Source organism: Anguilla rostrata, chromosome 9 (assembly GCF_018555375.3).
Source record: "Anguilla rostrata isolate EN2019 chromosome 9, ASM1855537v3, whole genome shotgun sequence".
NCBI classification, from domain to species: Eukaryota; Metazoa; Chordata; class Actinopteri; order Anguilliformes; family Anguillidae; genus Anguilla; species Anguilla rostrata.
Window position 1 is genome coordinate 25,084,091 of NC_057941.1, and position 25,844 is coordinate 25,109,934.

Here is a 25,844-nt window from a genome sequence, read left to right on the forward strand (position 1 = left end):
TACTAGCCTTCTGTGACCTTAACATTTACCCTAGTAGCAGATTAATAAGGTCGCTGGTTATGGTCCAAAATTATGTTTTATTTTGTTACACGTAATGATTCTTGTGAAAATCCAAATTTCAGGTTTCTAGCAAATAAATCATTTTCCATATTATTTCATAATCATATTGTAGTATATAATTAATCCATAGTATTATGATATATACCATGTTTGTACTTACAGAAAAATAACAGGGCACTGCTACCCCAATACCAAAGAGCATCAAGTGAGATCTTTACAGTGCGCCCTCCTTTCTGTATTTTTTGTATGTTTTTATTTTTGTATGTAATATTACTCTTGTTGTTTGGATTTACCTTTGTACAGTTACTCTGCATAACATTTTTGGCATATTGAAACTTTTAAAATTCACAAGTCCCAGAATTTATCTAAGATGTATTATCACACAAAATGCTACCGATGAATCAGAATTAACAATTTTGTTCAATAAAGTTACAGAATTCAACAACTGAATTCCTTTCTCATGTCTTTTTGCTTCAAGCGTGTTTCCTTGCTGTATATTTCTGTTGTATAACCCAGGAAATAAGTACGTTTTCTACTGAATGTATCAGGAAGACCCAGTCTATTACAGTGAGTGCACAATATAGGTTAGCTTGACCCATGTTATCAGAACATCAGACTGTATAACCTAGCCAAAGTAAATTTTACATGATTGTTTGCAGAGCAGAGTTCCTCAAAGTCCCACAGAGTTACGATCAACAAAATCAGCGTTTTGTATCCCTACATTTTAATGAGTGTTTCTCCCATTCTGGCAGAATATTGCATCCCACTCACACCATTTCACATCTTTTTGCCCAAACAGTGCATTGTATCACTGTGTTGTGTAGCTCAGGACCATGTGTGTGTTCTGGCAAATATATCAGAAAGAGCTAGTCTACAACTCTGCTATACACAATGAGTTAGCTTCGCGTTAGTAGATATCATTAATTTGAATGATTTGAATCCATGTTACCAAACTGCAAAAATAGCGCAGAAAATAAAAGCAGTTTTCTGCTGGATTTATTTACATGTAAAAACAAAACTGACGGGTATGTCCATATATTTTTCCTTTACAAAAAATGGGTTCTGAATTATTTTCATTTGACAGAAAAAGTGATCCTAGTAACCGTACTACACTACATGGCCAAAAGTGATCCTAGTAACCGTACTACACTACATGGCCAAAAGTATGTGGACACCTGACATCCAATATTTTATTAAATATTTTGGGCATTAATATAGAGTTGGTCCACTCTTTGCTAACAACCTACACTCTTCTGGGTAGGCTTTATACTAGATGTTGGAGCATTGCTGCAGGGATTTGGGATCACTGATTGGGCGATTAGGCCTGGCTCGCAGTTGGCTTTCCAATTGATCCCAAAGGTGTTGGATGGGGTTGAGGTCAGGGCTCTGTGCAGTTCTTCCACAGCTTTTTCAACAAAACCATTTCTATATGGACCTCGCTGTGTGCCCCATTGCCATGCTGAAACAGAAAAGGGCCTTCTCCAATCTGCTGGGGAGCCACAGAAATCCCTAGAATGTGGTTGTACGCTGTACCATTAAGAATTGCCTTCACTGGAACTAAGGGGCCAAGCCCAAACAATGAAAAACAGCCCCAGATCAAGGGGTGTTCATATACTTTTGGTCATATAGTGTATCTAAAATAACTAAAATGTTATTTGTTTGTGTTGCTGAATTCTTAAGGGACATTTTAATAAAGAAGGGAAACTATTATGAATGAAAAAGCAAGTTTACTTATCTAGGTCTTACTCATAACTCACATGCAAACTAGAAAAGAGCAAGTAAATAAAAACAAAATAAAACACTTATTTTGAAAAACATGATGAATAAAACACTGCATTTTTTCTGACAATAACTGCATACATTGCCATTTGGTCAACATTATCATTTGAAAAAAAAAATTGGTTTAACTGTGCTTATGCTTCCTCGTGGGAAATACAAAGCATGGTAGGGTATAACTTATAATTTATAACATATGACAACTTGCGCATATGATAGTTTGTGCAGTTTGGTCATGATCTAGAGCAGTGGTTCTTAACCTGGGTTCGGTCGAACCCTAGGGGTTCGGTGAGTCGGTCTCAGGGGTTCGGTGGAGCCTCCGCCGCAGAGGTCCACCCCTCAGTCTAGTCTGCATTATTACACTATTTTTTACTAAAGAAGGGTTCGGTGAATGAGCATATGAAACTGGTGGGGTTCGGTGCCTCCAACAAGGTTAAGAACCACTGATCTAGAGTAATGAAATTCCAACACAAAATCCCTCACAGATATAGCAGAATGGTTACAGTCCAGCCATGACAAGTTCAGTGAGGTGTTTACCGTTTCTGGTGAAGCAGTGCATTTTATTTTTGCCTGACTATCTTCAGCAGAACAGCAATGTGCAAAAACAAATCCTGGCATTGACTGTGTCCAGACCTAACTTAACCTTTCTCACAGGTGGACCACAATTTCCTGTTTTACCCAATCACTAAATCACCCGAAACAGGCAGTCACTTTGAATTTAAAGCCTTTAAAATAACTACGGGATCAGGAGACCCATGGTTATGGCACTGTGGTAAAAAGTGCTGGTCCTCTAAATAAGGAAGATGAGTTACGTCATCTCAAAGGTATACAGTGAAACATATGCAGAGATACACAATGACAACCAGTAACTACATTGCACCTGAGGTTACACTGTGATCATAAGCACATTCTACACATTTCCCATAAAAATAGCTTCAATATCATCACATACAGCTGAAAAAACATTTACATAAGTAACTTTATCTGGAATTTTTCCTGTAACATCAGCATCCTGCAAGTAAATTTCAGTTACACTTGTGAAACATAGCCCTTATATTTTGTTTGTATGTGGGTATATATCTATGACTCAGAGGTTATGTCATCAACTGTCACAGCTTTACAGGGTGACACTTCTTTTAACTATACATGAAAATAATAGAGAAATGTCTTACAATTAATTTATATTTCTCTGAAATAAAGGATATTTCAGTGTAGTCTATGTTTTTGTTTTGTTACCATTATCAGTGTTGTACGGTAATTAGATTAAGCAAAAAACTAAAGCGCAGAGAAACTCATCACCGACATCACCGTCTTTGAAACTTCAGAGAAATTGGCATAGCACTCCTGGAAGCACATTCCTGGTAGTTGGTTAGGCAACAAATAACCATCAGGTTCTTTTTCACTCCTTTTTTTATAATTTAAACAACAGCTTGTTATAAAATCATGTTAATAGCTAGCCTTCCATAGATGATGATACTTATTACTAGCGTGTATACTAGCTTTGTTGTTTTGCTGAACCATTTGTTTCTTTACCATTTCTATTATTTGATAATTCACCATTGACCCTGGAAACAGTAATATTTTACCCTCTTGCATATGTAGTTATGCCACAAGGGAAATATTCTTTAACGTTCATTTAATATTCAAAAGTTCACTGCATGAACCCTGACTTGCAACCTAGCAACTACGCTATCATAAGTGGCATCATAAAAGCTTACTTTGCTAGTAAAAAAACTGAAAAACCCTGAGTGTAACAATAATAGTACAGTATACAGCTAATGGGGAATGTACCGACACAGTACAAGCTAAACCGCTTGGTTCCATTTCTCCCTCTCTCCAACTCACACGTGCACACAGCCAAGCATTTTCACAGCTCAGTACAAGTGACTTTTGTGAGACCATGGATTAGGAGGGTGGGACCCAGGTCACGAGTTACGGCCTCCAGTTGAGCCAGGTACTGCTGGGATTGGCTGGAGTCGGCAGGGGGGCAGGGCAAATACAGGAAACGGACAGCAGCTTGGGCACTGTGCTCCATAAGCAGTCCATTCACTCCCGACAAGAAGCTCTCCAGGGCAGAGGAGGGCGGGCTTGCTCGGTCGTCCGGTTGCATCTCTCCCGAATCTCCGACCCCCGGCGTGGTGGTTGATGGCTCCTGCCCCCCTCTGTGCAGCTTCACCACGGCATCCCACGGCACTATCTTTATGGAAGCCCGGATTCGCAGTTTCCCCAGTAGGTCACGCAGGGTCTCCTCCTTCACCATCCAGCCTTGGTCCCCCAAGGCAGCCTCCACGCACAGGAAGATCCGGAGCCTCGCACGTCGCCACCTGGGGGACATGTTGAGAACACAGGCCATCTGAAGCAGGAAGAGGCTGCAGACGTCCACGTACCCGCCGCTCTCGGGCTGGAGCAGGTTGAGTGGCCACACGTCAACGGTCCACTCCGCCCCGTCGCTTTTGGGCGCCGCCCACTCCCCCTCCAGCTGGAAGAAGTAGCGCCCCAGGCAGACGTTCTTGCCCATTTTAATGGCATCAGAGATGATGCCCACGTACTCCTCTGCGGAAAGGCAGCGCGGGCACTCTGTGCCCCGGACCGGGGGGAAGTGGGCTTGCAGGGAGGCCAGGTCCACCCCAAAATCGTTGCCCCCCCTGCCGCTCAACTGTGCCCTAGATCCTGGACAGAACACGGGGTCCTGCAGGAAGTAATCCTCCGGGACAGAGTTGTCATAGAAACCCAAAACCAGGGTATTGGGCTTCATGCCTCCTGGAGATGATGTGAACAGAGGATGAGAGGAGGACGAGAAGAAACAGAATAAATCAGATGACACAGATGAGTGTGAAAGAAGGTCAACAGAACTGAATGCATTCATAGCACAATACCACAAGCTATTATATGGTGTTCTTCCTGCAAACTTCCAAAGGTGATTTACAGAAGAAAAATCACCATGAGACCAACTGTAGCAACAAGCTAAAATACACCCTTTCCTTACTGCTTCGATATCTTTTTCCCTTTCACCAAACTGTTCCCCAGACAGGGGGAAAGCAAAGACGGTAACAGATAGAGATGAGATCACAACACAGAGTGTGCTGCCCTACAAACTGTCGCATGCAGTCTCCCCCTGGTCAGACTGTGCCACTACCTATGTAGGATACAAACTGACTGAAAGAAAGAAAAATAAATAATTAAATCTCAACTCACAAACAAATCTCCTAAATAAACAAATGTGAGAATACATTTCAATTTCTTGACGCATTAGTTTTCTTGAAAAGATTTTCCAATGAATGGCCATTCATTTGACAACGACTCAATGTACATTTAGGCATCACCTGGCACGTGGAATGGCTCGCGTGTATTTTATTTGTGGATTTAGACTCATTTTATTTGTGTAAGTTTCATATTTATTGAATGATTTATGAGACTATAATAACCTGAATACAAGATTTAGTACATAATGATGAGTGCATAGCTGTACTAATTTGTGTACTAAGCAGTGTAACAAGCAGGGTGTATCCTTCTCACCCAGTCCTGTGATTCGCAGCAGGTGTTGGGTTCCCTGTCTGACAGAGGGAGACAGAGTCAGGTCCACAAAGGCCTTCACCCCCAGCTTATCCACCAGACTCAGCCAGAAGGTATAGTGGGCCTGGATGGGATCCGTCGGTAAGACATCTAAAAGCCAGAAAGGTAATTCTTCACTCCCAGGAAAGTAAGCTGTGCCAAATTCCCACAAGTCTATTTTGTATAGCATTTCAAATGTCATTAATTTTTAAAATTTTTTTAAAGAGAGCAGGACAGTCCGCTCATTTCCTATTTTTGCTTTATTGAAACAAGTAGAAAGCAAAGAGGGTAACAGATAGACAGGGGATCGTAGGTCAGAAGGTGCCATGGCGGGGGATCGAACTCCCGCCTGCATGGGGGAAGTCGCATATAGTTCGTGAGTTAGCATCCCGATGTGACTCCCCCCGTGCAAGAGGGTGTTCGATCCCCTGCCATGGTGCCTTCTGAGCCGTGACCCCTTCTCTCTCTCTTAGCCTCTGTGCTCTCTACTTGTCTGAATAAAGTAAAGACTGCACCATACCTCTCGCAGTCGTCACTGAATTTTAACACACATCTTCTCATGCAATGTCGTTGTGATTCTGTTGCCTTCTATATTTAACCAGTCAGGTCACCTGAGAACTAAATTATCTGCAGTAATGACTTACGCAACCAAATAGGGTAGGGAATACAGGAGGCTGTTTGCCAAGCAGATGTTGGAGGGGGTGGTTAGGTGGATGATGTGGAGAGCCTGTTTTATGTGGAAATTTAACCAAGGACACTGGGGTTAAGAATCCTACTCTTTTGAGAAGTGCGATTGGATCTTTAATGACAACAGTAAATCATGACCTTGCTTTAACTGCGTGCATCCGTTCAGCACTCAACACAGCATGGGAACTCTCTTAAAACAATCTCTTAAAAACCCCATCAAGTTGCACTCTCTCCGACTCTAAATGGTTCTCTGCAGTTTGTCCCCTCAATTACATGTCTCCTGTTTCCTAGGTTTCCCTCTTGGTTCTGTACTCTGTACTGTTACTGCATAATGTTATTTCTGCCGGTACTTTCTTTGTATATTGTTTTGTCTGATTGTTTGCCCTGCACTGTTACAATCCTGTATTGTGTGAAGTCTCCTTGAAATAAGGAAAGGCTCTATATTATTATCATCACCATCATCATCATCTCCTGTTCTTGACCCTGTGCCCCCCTGTGCTTTCTCACCCAGATCTCCCAGCTGCACATGTCCCAGCACATAAAGCCCCCCCTTCTTCAGCTGGTTGATGAAGGTGATGAGCTGGCAGGAGGAGCGGGGGTTAGCCACCATCAGCAACACCTGCGGCCGCCAGAACTTCACATGCTCTTTCCGCACGTCCAGCATCAGCAGGTATTTCCGTACCTGTGCAGACAGGCGCAAGTACAGACATGCGTGAGTACAGACCAAAATTTGTAGAGACACAGGTGAATATAGACCAGAGCAAGGAGAGATGGGTGAGAATGAACCAGAATGAACACAGAGCAATGTGAGAACAGACATGTTATTACAGACAAAGAGTAGGAACACTGGGGTGTATACAGTACACTCCCTGTCTGTGGAGGTAACTGAATGTGGGCATGTGTGTGTGTGTGTGTGTGTGTGTGCGCGCGTGTATGTACAGTATATGTGTGTGTGTATGCGATTGAGTGAGTGAGTGAGTGAGAGAGTGAGGGGGGTTACACACCAATAAAATCGGAAAACATACACAAATTTATCCCATATTATTCTGTACTCCCCCAGCTTGAACGGCCTGATCACAGTTGTAGGGCCATCACATCTCTGCAACACCCTCCACATAAGACATGACCATCTGAGATGATATGGAGTTAGGAAAGAATCTATCTGAACTACGGGACACATCACTGCACTAAGAAGAAGTCCCTCACATATATACACCGAGAAGACCCACATCTGCCCACTGATCTCCGCTCATTCCGCAGAAAGTTCCAGAGTGTGCATGCATTCGATTGGTTTGTGCACTACCTGGTGGAAGATGAGTGCTTGGCTGATGTAACCCCAGCTGCTGGTGGGGGATCTGTAGTGGAGGATGAGGAGCAGGAGCAGTAGCACCACAATGCTGGCAGAAGAGTAGAAAGGGTTGATGACAAACATCATCACCAAACAGCTTATGATGCCCAAAAGACAGGTGTGCCAGGAGAAGAACTGGAATGTTGGCCTGGGGGGTGAGGTGGCATAAAGGGGGCAGAACAGAGAAAGAGGGAGGGAGAAGGAGAGGGTGGGAGGAACAGAGACAGGGAGAGAGGGACAGATATTATTAGCAATACACATAAAAGATAACAGGATGGGCATATAAAAGAATGATGCAATATATTCCGTTTGCGGCAAGGTTAAGTCAGAGATTAGTTTTGCCATCCATCATGTCTTGTGCACGGTTGCTGAACAGAGAGAAAGGTAGATCTAAATGGACACGGGCGGAAGTGCACATCTGCACACCTGAAGTTGGGAGCCGATGCCCATTCAAGTGCGAGGCAGGCCAGGTCAACAGCAGCATAGGCCAGCAAGTAGAAGACTGTGACCAGGCCAGCAATGATGTTCAGCTGCCCAGCAAAAACCACACACTGCAATACAGGGACAAAATGACTAATATTAATAAAACAAGCTGCTTCACTGTGTGACATGGTCAAATACATATATTCAAAACAGACTCTTGCACTGTTGTTCCATTATTCAGACCAGGCCAAATGACAGACCAACACAACTGGTCCACAATTGGTCCACAATCACCCCCTTCCTCACCTGAACTAGAGCCCAGGTGTACAGAACTGCCACCCATGGGTTCCCCGACTTGGAGGTAATGGCCGCTGGTGCCAACGGCATTCCTGCAATGCCACACAAACATCATGTGACAACGAGGTTATGCACCATTACTATGACACAGCATGAATGCTATACTCAATATATACACACACACCATTCAAATCTGATAGCAGCCTGAGGAATTTCACACTGATGATTCTACCTCCCATTCCCCACACACATTCTACCTCCCATTCCACATTTCCTCACCAAAGAGCTGGTCCAGCGCAAGGGCGTGCAGAATTCGGGAGGCCCCAATCAAGGAGCACATGGCAGCCGACAGGGAGGCACAGTACACCCCGATGATGACAAAGGGCGGCCAAACGTTGATACGCTGGAAGAAGCCATAGTCCTGGATCAGCAGAACCCTGTGAAATGAGAGGGAAGAATTTGTGCGCAGTCAGCTGAACGCAGGCAGACCTGGCTGCACAGGGAGCGATGGCTACAGTCACACCTCCCACTTAGACACAGCCACCTGCACAACTTGTACAGATTCTGCTGGTGGTGGCAGACAGCAGGAACCATCAACCTCGGTGTAACTGGGAAAGCCGGAAACACTGATGAACGAAGCCCTCCCTCTTTGGGTGACACTGGCCTATTATGCTTTGTCCCATGGGACCCCGAGCACACTGGGCTCTGAGATAGTCAGGACTTCATTCTAGACCATGGGGAGGACCAATGCACTGAGCGCTAATGCTTTAGCTAGTTGTGCTTCATGGAGTCCCAACTTACAATTTAGGAATCCTCTCAATTCACATTTACATTACCTCCAGCAGAACATACTGAGTGTGGTAAATGAACACAAAAGTCCCCCTTATTCCCAAACCCCAACTGCTCCCATTTCCACTCATACGGAGGCTGCCACACCTTCATACCTGTCACATGTGGAGCTGACCAGGATAAAGAGGATCACATACACACAGAAGGTGTAAAAAACTGCAATGATAGTGCCCTTTGGAATTGCTACACTGGGATTCTTCAGTTCCCCTGCAGACAAACAACAGGTAGTTTTTATGAAAAGAAAGGCAGGAAAAACAGACAACAGACAACATTATGGTCAAAACAACATTCCACATACTATGGAATAAATATTAATACAATGCGATAGTTTAAAAACATCTCCTACATCTCCTCCAACAAGGCCTACAATGAGTCCAAGACCAAAACCTTATTTCTAAACATACACATCCAGCTCAGCAGAGAAGTACTGATCATTGACATTCAGCACTATTAAAGACATAATAGAAACTTTAATAGGATAAAAAATGTGCCTTTACCTGACATGTTTGCCCCAGCCATGATTCCTGTGCAGCTGGTAAACATGACCGCAAACACAGTGGCAAAGGACATGACAGTGTTAGTGCTGTAATCAAGAGAATATCCCGCTGCAAATGGGGGGGATACACAAGAAATGGGGTCAGAGGGGTAAAATCAGTAATGTGTGCAAGGCAAGTCGGGCATTATTTACACAGATAAATTCATACAAGCATTCTGACCACATAACAGTGTTATAAGATATTTTGTCCCAAACATTCTGGAGCTCACTGTATCTCCAGTCACAGACACCAATTCACAACCATGACTCACGTCCAAGGTTCCTTCTCAGAGTGGTGGAGTTGAAGCCCGTGTAAGTGGTGTTGTAAACGCAGGTCCCGTTGGCGCCACACTGGTGGCTGATGGTGAAGTCGCGAGGCCGCACGGCCAGGGGGCTGACCAGGACGGACACCAGCGCCACGGTCACCACCAACAGGATGAGGAAGGAGGCGCGCGAGTACATGTGAGCGCCCACCAGGCAGACCAGCAGGCAGAGCTGCAGCACCACGGCCGCATATAGCACTGTGTACCAGTAGCCCTGCGGCAGGACCCGGATCCCCTCCGACACCGAGGAGCCTGCAAGGGGCCCGCAAAAGCACAAGGGACAATTTACAAAGGAGACAGATATGAGGGGAGGCACAGGTGTGAGCAGAACCCGATGTAATGTTGCCATTTTCATCGTCTTCTTTCAGCATCAAGATCAGTGCTCAGATATTTCAAGGATGTAAAACTGCCACATTACTACCATGTGAACACATGATGTTGCTTGTCTAAAATGAATTTCAGTGTGATCCCAGGGGAACAAAATACATGGGAATGCAAAATTTCAATAAACTTCCAAAAATACACAATGACACAGTATTATCCGAAAATGTGTATACTCTATGCATCCAGAGATGACCAACCTATAAATGTGAAAATATTGACAACTGAACATGCAATGCTGAATGTCCTCAATTACTGATACATATGCAGGCCTAAATGGAAATGCTTAAGAGTTAAGACATAGAAACCAACTAATAATAAAGAATGACTGAAATACTTGGCTAAAGCCATTGTAACACAGAATTCTAAGGCAAACCTGGGTCCCGCCCAAAAATGTTCAGTATGGCTTCCACCAGTCCCAGAACATAGACTCCACATGCGCAAACCTTGGCCAGGTAGAACATTAGTCCAATGCTACCACCAAACTCTGGTCCCAGGGATCGACTGATCATATCTGGCACACAAAGTTAAGGAATTAAAGCTTAAACAAGAAGCAGCTAATCCCTTTTTTCTTACTGTAATCAAGGCAAGGACAGACACATTTATCCATGAAACTACAGTCCTGAATTAGTTATATTTATTAATATACAGTTTTTCTGTGTCAGAAAAGGATACAATAAGCCCCACCCCCCTCCACTGCCCCATTGGTGGAGATGGCACAAATGGACAGTATTGTCAGAGAGATGATGAAATAGGCCACAGCCAGCATGAGGAGTCCCTGGAGTAGCCCAGCATGCCCAACAACAAACCCTAGGGGAGGCAGGGGTGACATCAAAATTACTATCACCATTAATATCAAAACCGATTTTTTTTTTTAAAGTACTTCAACAATGATAACTAAACTCACCACATAGATTGGCATTTGTATATCAGACACTGGTCACTTAACTTGAAAGGTACATAACTGCAGCTTTGACCCACATGTTAATTTCAAAGACTGCATTGATTACAAGCCAAATGTGTACTTGCACGCAGCATACCACCATATGAAATGTAACAAGAACTATCGATTACAATAATATCCAGATGTTCATTCTGGGTTAGGGGATCACTTTTCCCATCACTAGCTAATATTGTCTACAATAACAAGTCAATCTCACATATCATGATCGCCACAGGTTAATCTTCGTATCACTCACCGGTTCTGAGGAACAGTACGATGCTGAACATGGACAGCACGGTTGGTACTATCACACCGAAGAAGGTGTTGAGGCTGCGGGGGGTGGCGCTGTGACCACTTGTGTGGACAGAGCCATTTCCCTGCTGCCCTGAGCCGGACATCTCTGATTCATTCTGTACACTGTATACTCCATGGCCAATCAGGGCGGTGCGCTCGTTCGCCATCACTTCAAAAGTAAAAAAAAAAAAATACAGTTAGAAATGCCTTCTTTTGTTAATAAGCTTACTCGTGTAGTGTTACATTCTCAAGAGACTCCACGCATTGGTTATAGATGTGGGCAGTTTGGCTAGTCCACAAATTTGAAAAAGCCCAATGCGCCAAGCTTTCGGAGTTGACGGGTCCATACACATTACTACTCCCGGGGAGGGTAGGCGTGACAACACACAATTCGTTTCTCCAAACCTAACACGGTAGCTTTAATGGAAATGCTTGAACGTAAGTCAAAAATACCACGACTCATTGGATTCAAGTTTTTGTTATAACTCGCACAGTACAGTCCGGAAACTGCTTTGAACATAGAGCCTGCAGAATAAACATATGTATCATACGAAATTCAACACATAAAACCACTCGTTCAGCTATAGACGTTGCAACCTGTAAGGATGAGCGAACAAAAAGCATCAAATACATCGTTCATTTTAATCCTAGCCTACAATAACAAACCCACCAACATAGTTTCGAACTAGTCAAACTTCCTTAAACCCCATTGAAAACAAGCATAGCGGAAGTGCCAGGATCCAGTACAGTGGCTACTTTACACAACCCCAAGGGTCGCGTAGAGTTCACAAATTCAATGTATTATTAGCTAGCCTATCTATCGTATAGACCACGTTCTTCACGCTAAACTAAAGCAATAATTGTGTGACTCGGTAGGCTACGTTAGCATCAACAGCATGGTAACTGTATACAATGTACTGTTCGATTAAGTCATTTAATTATTTTAGAAAAGAAGTAGGCATGCTTCTAGTCGCATGTTTGTTTTGCTAGCTCCTCGTTAGGGTTTTTGGATCCAACAATCTACTTATTAGGCTACTTACGGTCATATATGACGTTAGCATAGTTAGCAGCAAAATAAAAGCAGTCGAAAAGGAACTTACCTGTCCCTGCGTGGAGTTTTCGGTAAAGGTTGATCGATTTGCAGTCAATTAAATGCTTCGTCCAGGTGTTTCAGACGAACTTCTTTGGACTAGTTGATATCTTAGTTCAGAAAACCAACAAACTGCCACGCATGGCAAGCTGAAATTCTGGTAGCGACTGTCATCGCAGCATGTCTATTCTGCACAAGTTGTAAGACCGATAACTAATGTTCGCTATCATTCTTGTCATAAATATGCAGAGCCATCGCCACCTAGCTGCATAATCGTCACATCAAACTTCTTTTTCATTCAAAATAGTTCGTAGGCTAACGGAAATACACCAGGCCAGACTGTGGACCGTTTCCCGCTACTGTATGCAAGCTAAAAGAAGACAGACCGCAAGCCACGTGAACTTCCCCCTAAGATCTCACGAACAGAGAAGATGCTGGGTAGCTGGCGACCGCGGTCTTGGCATTCTTTTTCGCTCATGTGACTTTGAATGAGTGTGCTAAGCCAGGGGTTTTAATAACAAGTTACGATTGGTCAGCTGAGACTGCGTAGACACGAAAGGGTGTGTCAATCGGGGCGTTCCTATTCTGGTCTGGTTTTTTTCCAGCGCTAAATCCACTTGTTTCTATTTGCATTGTCGAACTGCTATCTTCATTATAACAATAATAGACTAGGCAATCTGTGAAAAAATTTCACCCAACTCAGGACAATTGCAACAGCAATGATTTTTGTTGTATTCAGCTCATGAAACCTTCCCATTTAACATACCAAAAGTCCATGAAAATCGAAGTGGCGGAACACTGTCAAAATTGACGTCATTTGTGCATAGGTCAAAGACCGGAAAACTACATTTTACTGATACACAAAAGTTTTTTTTGTGTATCCTTCATTTGTTCTGGTCATATTAAACATGAAAAATCTGTGCTCAAATCGTGTTTATTGGATGTTTCCTGTATTATAATGAAACCTGAAACCTGAAATACATATTTATTTGTATAAATCTGCAGTTTAAATCAGTGTTAGTAGCGTTGTGCCCATTGACTCAGGGTGGGTAGGTGCCCACCTAACATAACATGGGCAACAAAAACAAACAATATTTTAAACATAGAATTGTGGCTAATATGTTCTAATGTTACAATTAATGGAAAGGGATGAAAGTATGAAGACAAATGATGGTCTGACTAGGGGAAGAGGCATGACAGAGTTGCAGCGTGTAACCTGGTTGCTGTCAATGCCTGCATGTGCAGAGGTCAACAATGCCATGCAAGATGTCACAGGTACAGCATTCACTACAAGTGAACAGCACAAGGAAAGCATGCATGCAAGAATTGAAAGGGATCAAAAAGACATTGAGGAGCTTGAAAATTACCAACAAAATCGCAACCCTTTCACATCAGACCCTTCCCTCCGCAACATTGCTAGTGGGGTGACTGCTGATAATTCTGTCAATGTAGACAGGGCCAAAGATGTAGGTTTGAATATTCTGCACAAAATGGAAGGAGAAAATGTTGCACAGTACACTTTCAGGAGAAAAGACCTGGCAGTTACCCTAGCAGCCAAGCATGGAATCAAAGCTGATGGGGAGATTGTGAAAATCGCTCCTGAGCTTTTGTTCCAGCGCTACATTGCTACTTCAGAAAACATGGAGAATCGTGATGAAATTTTCAAGCATGAATTGTGTGCACAACCTCCTGCATTGTGACAACATTGGGGATGATGAGAAAAGCAAACAAACCAGCACTTGCAGATGCTATGTGGGCTCAACATACACTTGATGAGAATTGCGCCTCACATGACGTTCAGTATGTTCTAGACGGAGGCTCTCTCATGCAAAGGTTACCTTGGCCTTGTGGAATAACCTATGGTGCCATTGCAAAGATGTACATAGACTATGTACAGAAGAAATATGGCCAATCAACCATGATTGTATTTGATGGATATGAAGGGGGGCCATCTACTACGGACAGCATCCATCAACGTCACAGCAAAGGACACATGGAGCCAACAATCAATTTTACAGAAGACATGACCTGTAAATCACAGTAGGATCATTTCTTGCCAAATAAAGCCAACAAACAAAGGATGATTAACCTCATGGGGATGAAGCTTGAGGAAGAGGGCTTCAGAATTGTTCATAGTGATGGAGATGCTGACCTGTTGATAGTGCAGACAGCAGTGCAGGTGGCAAGAACACAAGACACTGTTGTTGTTGAAGATACAGATCTGCTGGTTCTGCTGTGCCACCACGCAAATATAGAAAGCCATAAGATCTTCTTTAGACCAGAGCCCAAATAGGCTGCAAAAAAGATGAAAGTGTGGAACATTCACAACCTAAAAAAAGACCTAGGTAGCAAAGCCTGCAAATGTATCTTCTTTAGGCATGCAATATTGGGCTGTGATACTACATCAAGTGTCTTTGGGGTTGGCAAAGGCACTGGTTTTAAGTTGATCAGAACGAATCCAGACTTTCTGTTTATTTTGCTAGACACCACAAGATATATGTTTAATGCCTGTTGATTGTCTTGGTCTTCTCCTGTTAACATTACTGCCCATCTGTTGGACCCTTCCAAGTGTGTACTGAACACTGCATCTGAAAATCTTAAGCTTATTTGCAATTTCTTGCAGGGAATAACCTTGCCAGAATATGTTTACATGGCCTTGCATATCTAAGCCTAACACCTTCTTCTTTGCCATATTTCTAGCAGCTTTAGTGTCAATTTTACGTATACTTCAGGCCAATGCTATTAGGTTATCTGCGGTTTAAAAAGACTTAATGCATAACTACCCCTCCATCTCTCACCCACCCCCATTTGCCTAATGTTTGGATAGACTTCCAATAATTTAACTGTATTTAAAGTCAAAGGAGGCTATTTTGAGGAAAGTCATGTGTAAGATTATTTTTAAGTAAAACTCCTCTTTTTGTGTGATTGTACGAAAGAAATGGAATTATTCTCTACCTAAGGTTTTTTTTTTTTTTTCAAATTTAATTAAATTTTTTAAATACACGGCCTAAATATATAGTGGCAGAAATCTTTAAAATTGGTCACTTTTGGTTTGTCTTCTCTTCAAAGAATCAACACCAAGTCTATGGCAGGCTGCATTTGGCCCATAGGACACTCAAAACAGTCCTGTCCTTGATCAATGAAGGCAAATAAGAAATTTGGAAGTAATGAAAATTTCCAGAAATTCCACAAATACTACCACAAAGACTATTTTATCTTCAAAGTGATAATACGACACTTAGAAAAACTGCCCAGAAAACCTAAGAAAAAGAAAGTATACATAAACCCCCAAACCCTAAAGTCCTTAAAAGTCCCACACTTCATAACATGGCATGGCACTTACTAACATTGTATTGCATTACAATCCAACATCACTGATGCACACAAAACATTTTTCCATACAAAGCATAGTGGGTGGTGGAACATCTTGTTGATGACAGCACCATTGAGGGGATGAGTAAGTGTTTAACTCTCAGCATGTGACAGAAGCTTGTAGGAAGATCAGCAGTCAATAGTTACTCCCTTAAACATTACATTACATTACATTACAGGCATTTGGCAGATGCTCTTATCCAGAGCGACGTACAACAAAGTGTATAACCATAACCAGGAACAAGTATGATGAAAACCCTAGAGAGAAGTATCGGTCCAAGTGCAGGGAACAACCGCATAGTTCAACTTGGGCCAACTAACAGGGTACGTTAATGTTTGAATCTGTGGCAATTAGTTTGTTGCCATTGTCATGTTGAAATTGATATTTTATATCGCTGGTCTTTTGGAATTGTTCCCATCCACATTGTTCCTGACTGGGTTGGAAACGAAAGTGCCGAACTATAAGGTCAACGTGAGCTCTGTCGAACACATCATGGCTGATATGAATGAAATTAGCTAACATGTCACCACCTTCAGCGTTACTTCACTGAATCGGCATTTTTGGGATTTTCAGCGGCACATGGTAAAAACTTGTAATATTGTATGTGGCTGGTTGTATTGATTGTGTAGCCTCTATTGTCGCATCAGCAAAGTTAACACGCCTGGCGGAGATCTGCACTCTACTGAGTGCACTCTTCTAGTTATATATAGTTATGCTTTCGATGTAATGAATGGATCTCATCTAGTGGGCCTATATGGTATTATTTTTTTAAACATGTATCTGAAAAATGATGGATGTGTATATGTCTCCTTTGAGATAAGCAAATGATAAATTCCTTTCATTTTTTATCATCCTGTACCTTATTATTTTATGATTGAACTGTATAAAGAAGCTACCAAATCATAATGCTCTCAATGCATCGGAAGAAGTCACATAAACACCTTAACAGTGCATTTTAAAATGCTAGTGTAGCATAAAAGCTTGATTTACGTGTGCAATACGCCCTATAAAATGTTCAAGCTGTAATGTATATTTACACTGGAAAAATTATGACCAGCTCCTGACGTTATATAGATGATAATGGTATTCTTGGTGCATTTTCCATCTATACTATAGCTCAAGGTGGTAAAAAAGAAAAAAAATTTTAAAAAAAGAAATACAAGTCCAACTGCACTATGTTTTTATGTAACAAAAATACCAACTGTTTTCTACAACTCAATGAACCATCTAACTACAGTGGCAGTGCAGTGGCACAGCAGTGACAGCAGAGGCACAATTCACCAATTCCATATTGCTGTAAAAAAAGTAAAACTAAAGAAACGGTTATAAATCTGTCTGAAATAAAACCATTCAAGAAAGAAGCTCAAAAATGTAACCCCTGCATCTAATTTTTTTAATGAAATATGCTTAGTAGGAATCAACTCCACATTGCTCATGTTGTCATTACAGCAAGCTTATGCCTTCACCTTCTTCAACATTATCTCTAGGTCTAAAATTATGTCAGGAGCCATAGTTCTCTTTTTGAAAGACAATGGATAAATACTAGGGGTGTTCTGCATTTAACTCCTTAACTTGGGGGGGGGGGGGCTTTCTGCAAAAAGAAAAAATACATTGCATAACATTAAGTGTCCTGAAGGAAAATCTGCTGTTTACAAATAATTAATCTGAGCACAAATGGATGTGCATTTATATCCCCTTGCTATATGGGGAAGACACACATTCTTGTTCATACCTAATGAGGCTGACAGGATCTGTCTGCAGCTTCTAGATAAAGAGAAAGTTCTCACACTCTTTAATCATTCCATTAAGGCTCTCCAGGTCCAGATCCATGTTTTCCTGTTCTTGGTTCTCAAGATTACTGCAGTGACGAGAAATGACCTCAAGGGACACATTTTCCACCAGCGATTTAGACTGCATGTCGACCAGATCCTGCTTTACTTTTCTCCAATTGTGCTCTCTGTCTGTCTTATCACTGCCCGGATGCTCCTGGAGTGCGGCATATCTATAGGCCAATTCTTCACTTCTTTTCTCCAGTTCCTTTACTTTCTTCTCATAGTGTGCCTGCATTTTAGTAAACCTGTCATTCTGAACATCTGTCCCTGTCTTTTCTCTAGCCGCTTCCTTCATCTGGGCCTCCTTAAGCTGTTGGTGGAGGACTTTTTTCTCATTTTGCACATCTTCCAGTTGCTTCTCAAAGGCCTCTTGCTGCAGGATGGCCTTCTCCTTCTCTTCTCGGAGTGCTGCTATTCTTTCCTTCATTTGTTCATCTGCATTTAGGGGGATTTGCTCCTTCATCTGCTGATTGAGCTCCTCCAAATCTTTTTTCACCCTTGTTGCCTCAGCAGTCTCTTTCTGTAGCGCTGCAACCACACTTGTCTGCTGTTCGGCCATGGCCTGCAGATTGATGATTTCAGCTTCCAGCTGACATAGAGTTTTCTGTGACTCCTCTGCCTGCTCAAAGGTCCTTTCTATGCCCACAGAGGCTGATAAGACCTGCAGCTCCTTGGAGAGAGTGCAGATCTGGTGGTCTTTGTCATCACAGGAGGCTATCAGCTTGCAAATATGTTGTTCCGATTGGGCATGCATGTTCTCAGTCTCATACAGCCTCCCTTTGAGAGTTACTATGTCCTTCTGCATGGACTGTTTTTCCTCTTCTAGATCTCTGCAGTGTTTAGCCTTGACTTTGAGCGATGCCTCACATGTTGCTAGTTTTGTTTTTGTGTCAACCAGTTCCTGCTGGAGTTGCCACAACATGTTCTGTTTGTCTGTCTCCACAGTGTCCTGGATCTTTACTTTTTGAGACTTCTTGCTTTTTGAGGCTGATAAGACTTGCAGCTCTTTCGAGAGAGCACAGATCTGGTTATTTTTGTCATCACAGGAGGCCATCAGGTTACAAATATGCTGCTCCAATTGGGCACAGGTTTCTTTGCTCTCATGCAACCTCCCTTTGAGAGTAACTTTGTCCCTCTGCATGGACTGGTTTTCCTCCTCCAAATTCCTGAAACCGTTAGTGTTCATTTTGAGTGCCGCCTCACATGTCAGCAGTTTTGCTTTGGTGTCAGCAAGTTCATTTTGCAATTGCCACAAAGTGTTCCATCTTTCTGTCTCCTCGCTGTCTAGATGCTCCTGGATATCTGTGTTTTTAAGGTCTGGCTCTTTCCTTTTTGAGCCTGAGGGGGCATGCAGCTTCTTGGACAGAGTGTGATTCTGATAATCTGTATCCTCACTGGTTATTATGTTTTGCATACCCTGCTCTAATTGCATACACTTGTCCTCTCTTTCCCATAACCTCTCTTTGAGAGAGACTATGTCCTTCTGCATGGACTGGTTTTCCTCTTCCAGATCTGTGCAGTGTTCAGCCTTGACTTTGAGTGATGCCTCACACGTCGCCAGCTTTGTTTTTGTGTCAGCCAGTTCCTGCTGCTGTTGCCATGCCGTGTTCTGTCTGTCTATCTCCTCGCTGTCCTGGATCCTTGTTTTTTTAGACTTCCTCCCTTTCAAGGCTGTTAAGACCTCCAGCTGTTTGGAGAGAGCACAAATCTGGTGATCCTTTTCAGCACAGGATGTCATCATGCTGTGTGCAAGGTCTTCTGACTGAGCACACTTATCCACACTTTCCCACAGCCTCCTCTTGAGTGTGTTTATGTCCTTCTGCATGGACTGTTTTTCCTCCTGCAGATCTCTGCAATAGTTAGCACTGACTTTGAGCGATGCCTCACACGTTGACAGTTTTGTCTTTGTATCAGCCAGTTCCTGCTGAATTTGCCACACTGTGTTCTGTATGTTGGTCTCCTCACTGTCTAGATGGTCCTGGTTCTCTGTGTTTTTAAGGTCTTTGCCACTTGAATTAGAGCAGGCCTGTAGCTTCTCGAACAGTGAGTGGATCTGATGATCTTTATCCTCACAAGAGCCTGTCAGATTACAGACACGCTGCTCTGACTGGGCACACTTGTCTTCCCCTTCCCATAACTTCCCCTTAAGTGCATTTATGTCCTCCGTCATGGAACGGTTTTCTTCATCCAGATTTCTGCAGTGTTTAGCCTTGACTTTTAGTGATGCCTCATGTACAGACAGTTTAATTTTTGTAGCAGCAAGCTCCTTCTGCAGTTGCCACTGAGTGTTCTGTATGTCTTTCTCCTCACCATCGTGGACTTCTGCCTTTTTAGAGGCTGACATTTTCGTGCTTTTAGAAGCTGATGAGACCTGTGGCTGCTCGGAGAGAGTGCAAATCTGATAATCTTTCTCATCACAGAAGGCCATCAGGTTGTGAACATGCTGCTCTGATTGGGCATACATGTCTTCCATCTCTCGCAAGGTCCCTTTGAGAGTAATCACGTCCTTCTGCATGGACTCTTTTTCCTCTTCCAGATCTCTGCAGTGGTTAGTGTTGACTTTGAGCGATGCCTCACATGTCAACAGATTTATTTTTGCATCAGCCAGTTTCTGCTGCAGTTGCCACACCATGTCCCATCTGTCTGTGTCACCCCCATGTGGTTGCTCCTGGATCTCTGCCATTTCAAGGGCTGGCTCTTTGTTTCTTGAGTCTAACGAGACCAACAGTTTCTGTGAGGCAGTGACAATCTCATTATCCTTTTCGTTAAGTTTAGCAATCAGTTCACAAATAAAGCTCTCAGACTGGGTGCAGCTGTCCTCGTTCTCTTGCAGCAGTTGCTTAAGCGTGCTAATGTCTTTCTCCATGGATATGTTTTCCTCCTCAAGATCACTGCAGTGGAGAGGATGCATTTCAAGTAACCCCTCACACGTTGTCAGTTTTGTTTGTGTGTCAGTCAGATGCTGTTGTAGTTTCCAAAGGGTGCTCCATCCATCTCTCCTCACCTGAGCGAGAAGCTCTGTGAGCTTCTCCTTGCTTGTCTCTGCCATCTCCTTCTCTGAATGCATAGCTTTCAAATGTTCCTGCATGTCAGCCACTTCCGCTTCTTTAGCTTCAGCTTTTTTATTGGCCGCTTCTAACTGCTGGCTTACAAGTGTGCCCTCATTCAGTACCTTTTCCAGTCTCTCCTGCAGGGCAAGCATCTCATTCCTTGTGTGCATCGTTTTCAAACAATCCTGCATGATTTCCTGCTCTTTTGCCTCTGCTTTTTGATTAGCCGCTTCCAACTGTTGGCTAAGCATCATGCTCTCATTCTCCACTTCATCCAGTCTCTCCTGCAGGGCAAACATCTCGTTATCTGTGTGCATCATTTTCAAGTGCTCCTGCATGACTTCCTGCTCTTTTGCCTCTGCTTTTTGATTGGCTGCTTCCAACTGTTGGCTTAGTATCATTCGCTCATTCTCCACCTTTTCCAGTCTCTCCTGCAGGCAAAGCAACTCTTTCTCTGTGTGCATTGTTTTTAAATGCTCCTGCATGACTTCCTGCTCTTTTGCCTCTGCTTTCTTATTGGCTGTTTCCAACTGTTCACTTAGCAGTGTGTTCTCTTTCTGAACCTTTTCCAGTCTCTCCTGGATGACAAGCACCTCATTCTCTGTGTGCATTGTCTTCAAACGCTCCCGCATGTCAGCTAATTCCTGCTCTTTTGCCTCTGCTATCTTATTGGCAGTCTCCAACTGTTGGCTTAGCTTCATTCCCTCATTCAGTACCTTTTCCAGTCTGTCCTGCAGGGCAAGCATATCATTCCTTGTGTGTATTGTTTTCAAATGCTTCTGCATGACTTCCTGCTCTTTTGCCTCTGCTTTTTTATTGGCTGTTTCCAACTGTTCACTTAGCAGTCTGTTCTCTTTCTGAACCTTTTCCAGTCTCTCCTGGATGACAAGCACCTCATTCTCTGTGTGCATTGTTTTCAAACGCTCCTGCATGACTTCCTGCTCTTTAGCCGCTGCTTTTTCATTAGCCACTTCCAACTGTTGGCTAAGCAGTGTGCCCTCATTCAGCACCTTTTCCATCTTGTCCTGCAGGGCAAGCACCTCATTCTCTGTGTACATTGTCTTCAAACGCTCCCGCATGTCAGCTAATTCCTGCTCTTTTGCCTCTGCTATCTTATTGGCAGTCTCCAACTGTTGGCTTAGCTTCATTCCCTCATTCAGTACCTTTTCCAGTCTGTCCTGCAGGGCAAGCATATCATTCCTTGTGTGCATTGTTTTCAAATGCTTCTGCATGACTTCCTGCTCTTTTGCCTCTGCTTTCTTATTGGCTGTTTCCAACTGATCACTTAGCAGTCTATTCTCTTTCTGAACCTTTTCCAGTCTCTCCTGGATGACAAGCACCTCATTCTCTGTGTGCATTGTTTTCAAATGCTCCTGCATGATTTCCTGCTCTTTAGCCTCTGCTTTTTGATTGGCTGCTTCCAACTGTTGACTTAGCAGTGTGCCCTCATTCTGCATCTTTTCCATCTTGTCCTGCAGGGCAAGCACCTCGCTCTCTGTGTGCATTGTTTTCAAACGTTCCTGCATGACTTCCTGCTCTTTTGCCTCTGCTTTTTGATTGGCTGCTTCCAACTGTTGACTTAGCAGTGTGCCCTCATTCTGCATCTTTTCTAGTCTCTCCTGAAGGACCTCCTGCTGTGCTTTGGCCTTACTGGCCTTCTGCCTCTCATTCAGCAGTAGGGACCCTTTCTCCTTCAGCTGTCCATGGGCGTATATGTAGAGAAGGGTTTGCTTCTGCACCGCTCGACTGAGGTGCTGCGTCAGATCTTTATTAGTCAATGTAGCCTTCTCGGCCTCCTTTTGCAGCACAGGGAATCTGTTGGCCTGCTCGTTCACCACATCCTTGAGTTTGGCATTCTCAATCTCCATTAGCTGTAGAGACATCTCTTGGGCTCTGATCGTCTTGTCCAAGACTTCAGAAGCTGACACGGCCTCCTGTAACTTCTGGGACATGGTTAAGACATCCTGCTCCTTGTTGTCCAGGGCACACTTCATGGTACGTATGCCATGTTCTGATTGGTCAAACAGGTTCTTGCTCTCTTGAACTGTTTTCTCAAGCATGAGCATATCCCTTTGCATGCATACTTTCTCCTGCTCTAGGTCAGAGCAGAGATGAGTTTTCACTTCAAGCGATGCTTCAAGAACTGCTAATTTCTTTTTTGTGTCAGCTAGGTCCACCAGCAGTTGGCACTGTGTAACCTCCCCCCTGGCCTTCTCACATTCCAGGAGCTCCCAGAACTCAGAGTTCATGCTGACCTGCTTGTTGCTACTCACTACCTTTAGTGCACTTTCCTCTATTTGAGCTATTTTCTTGATCAGCTTTTCCTTCATCACCTTGTTCTTGGCATGTTTTTCTTCCAGTTGTTGGCACTTGGCTCGCTCAATCTGAAGAACAAACTCCATTTTCTCCTGCACTGCCCGGCTATCTTCCAGCTCACTCCGAACCATGGCGAGCTCTAACTCAAGCCACTTTCTCAACCTCTCCTGTTCCAACTCATTACTTCTTTGTGAAGCATTTTTCTCCATCACTGACAGTGCCAAAGGAAAGCAGCACTTTTTTTATACCCAGTCCATTACAAAATAGTACCCCTTATGACATCACAATTTTACGACTTCACAATTCCGTTCTTTAGCTAACATTCCAAACCAGGAATCTTACTATAGACGCTTAACAACGGTAACAACATAAACAAACGTTACTGCGCATGTGCGTTGTTCTGGCCCTAACTTAACTTCCGGCAGACTTCCGCAAACAATCAATAACAACAGAGATCCTTTAGACCATTTCTGATAACAAGCAAAATAAATAACAAGTAAATTATGCTAGCTAGCTAGTTAAAACTATGTCAAGCCAGTATTATTTGGGGTTACCAGTCGAAGAAAAGAACCGTTACTTGGCCAAACTCACAGCTAGCACTGGACCACCTCTGACTTATTTGCTGGCACAGAAAAACAATCGTGAAAGTACTGAAAAAATAACCGCGGGAGTATAACAACATTTTTCCTACATAACTAGGTACAGGTTGTTACCGATATTTCGCCTATTTCATATATAGTTGCAAATCAGTTTACGTTTTCCTGTTTGTCAAACGAAGGTGGTCGAATAGGTGCTCTCACTCTAGCACTGACTTTGTTTCAGGTAAACTCATGATAAGCGATAGCTAATAGCTAGCTGAACAGTAACAAGCCTTCAATAGTTATGACTAATTAACTAACTAAATTGATTGTAGCTAGCTAGCTAGCTAGCTAAACGTAGCTAACATTGTATACATTATACACAGTAACGTTAGATCAATGCTAGTAGATACGCTTTAGCTACGTTTTGAACGTCATGATACCTGTTTCCAGTGACTTGAAAGCGTTTCATTGCCTGGTCATTTTTGTTGTGGTAACCTAGCAAGACGACCCAAGATGTTTTTCCATCAATGCATGTTATATAAATAAATAACCTACAGTAATTGCATTGGCTACACATGCTGCCCACTAGCCCCAGTTTGTGTCTCATATAATCATATTTTTTAAGCAACGTCATAGAAAGAGTGCACTTTCTACACAGGAATGTGCATGTAACCAGAATAGTTATGGATTATGCAAGGAATGTATGATGCTCAGCAAGGTGCAATACTAGTGTCAACACTATCTGTTTCTGTCATGTTTTTCTGGTAGTGTAACGTTATTGCATTTGAGTTTGGCCAAATAACGGTTCTTTTCTTCAACTGGTAAGCCCAAATAATACTGGTTAGGCATAGATTTAACTAGCTAGATAACGTAATTTACTTATTCATTTTACTTGTTATCAGAAATAGAGGGACTCCCGTGTTATTGATTGTTTGCGGAAGTTTGCCGGAAGTTAAGTTAGGGCCAGAACAACGCACATGCGCAGTAACGTTTGTTTATGTTGTTACCGTTGAAAGCGTCTATACCAGTGGTGTCAAACTCGTGCCATGGAGGGCCGTGTGTATGCAGGTTTTCATTCCAACCAATTAATGCTGCCTTAATTGAGTCCAATTACTCATTCAGCCATATGCGTTTAACTGCATTGAAGCACAGAATATAAGAAAATTTTTATTTAGACAATGCGGGTCACCACAGACGTCGGGTCACCATTGTGCACAAACCTGCATCCCTAATTCAGCAAATAATTTAACTAATTATATAATCAAGATCTGAGGCTGGAATGAAAACCTGCATACACACGGCCCTCCATGGCACGAGTTTGACACCACTGGTCTATACCATACAGTCCCTGGTCTACAACCCCCGTACAAACCGTACATTTACGTCATTCCTCTCATGTTCCTTAGCATTTTCAAGACTTCCAGATAATACAGACAATACGTATATATATATGTGAGAATTTATTCCTTCAAAATAATATATTACATTCATTTGTATATGAAAAAGAATGCTTTTCACCAATTTTTATAATGGTGTAATTTAAAAAAAAATTGCTAACAGCTAAGTGGTTAAGCCCACCAATGATGACCCATTGCACAATTAGTTCATCACACAGGGTTGCATTTTCAGCTATTATTCACATGGGTAAACTGTTAGTATTCACATTGCTGTTGCCCGCTAGTGAAATAATTAATATCATTTTCTCTTTTGTACAATTGTACATATTGTAAATTTCTTTCTTCTTGTTATTGTTGCTGTTTTTGTTAGTAATTTCCTTAAGTTATTTGAGTACTCTTTAAATTTTCCTGCTGGCTAACGTTAGCTTTGAATAGCTGTCGGGTTGCACTTGAAAGGCTTGTCATGGAACCACTAGCTGTGATGTACATAACACACTGTAATGTTAGCTTGCTGTTAGCAAAATAAGCATAATAATAATTAGCAGACTGACAGGGATGGTTACATGAATCTCTCCGTAGAGAAATTTCTCTTTTGATCGAGAACTCCATATAGGGTCAACGGTTGTTGCTCTGTGGTACTTCAGACTTCCAAGACCTATGGTACAGGTATAAACTGAAGTTTGTTCATTGAAAAGATTGATTTTTAGCAGTCTGAATTCTCTTTATATTCTAAGCAG

At 42.7% G+C, this 25,844-nt stretch overlaps 2 protein-coding genes across 2 annotated transcripts; both read right to left on the minus strand.

The window, feature by feature from the left end:
* Nucleotides 1-1,034: 1,034 nt before the first annotated feature.
* On the minus strand, nt 1,035-13,427 carry slc12a9 (solute carrier family 12 member 9). Its single transcript, XM_064351277.1, has 14 exons — nt 12,569-13,427; nt 11,431-11,637; nt 10,907-11,041; nt 10,608-10,745; nt 9,800-10,102; nt 9,490-9,597; nt 9,088-9,199; nt 8,423-8,580; nt 8,153-8,235; nt 7,850-7,974; nt 7,379-7,571; nt 6,583-6,757; nt 5,353-5,499; nt 1,035-4,596 (listed from the first exon to the last, which is right to left on the minus strand). Exons 2-14 carry the CDS (start codon nt 11,633-11,635, stop codon nt 3,704-3,706), a joined length of 2,775 nt encoding a protein of 924 aa, XP_064207347.1. The 5' UTR covers nt 11,636-11,637; nt 12,569-13,427; the 3' UTR covers nt 1,035-3,703.
* A 3,880-nt stretch (nt 13,428-17,307) lies between these two features.
* On the minus strand, nt 17,308-24,559 carry LOC135263353 (myosin-11-like). Its single transcript, XM_064351276.1, has one exon. It carries the CDS (start codon nt 23,336-23,338, stop codon nt 17,696-17,698), a length of 5,643 nt encoding a protein of 1,880 aa, XP_064207346.1. The 5' UTR covers nt 23,339-24,559; the 3' UTR covers nt 17,308-17,695.
* Nucleotides 24,560-25,844: the final 1,285 nt, after the last annotated feature.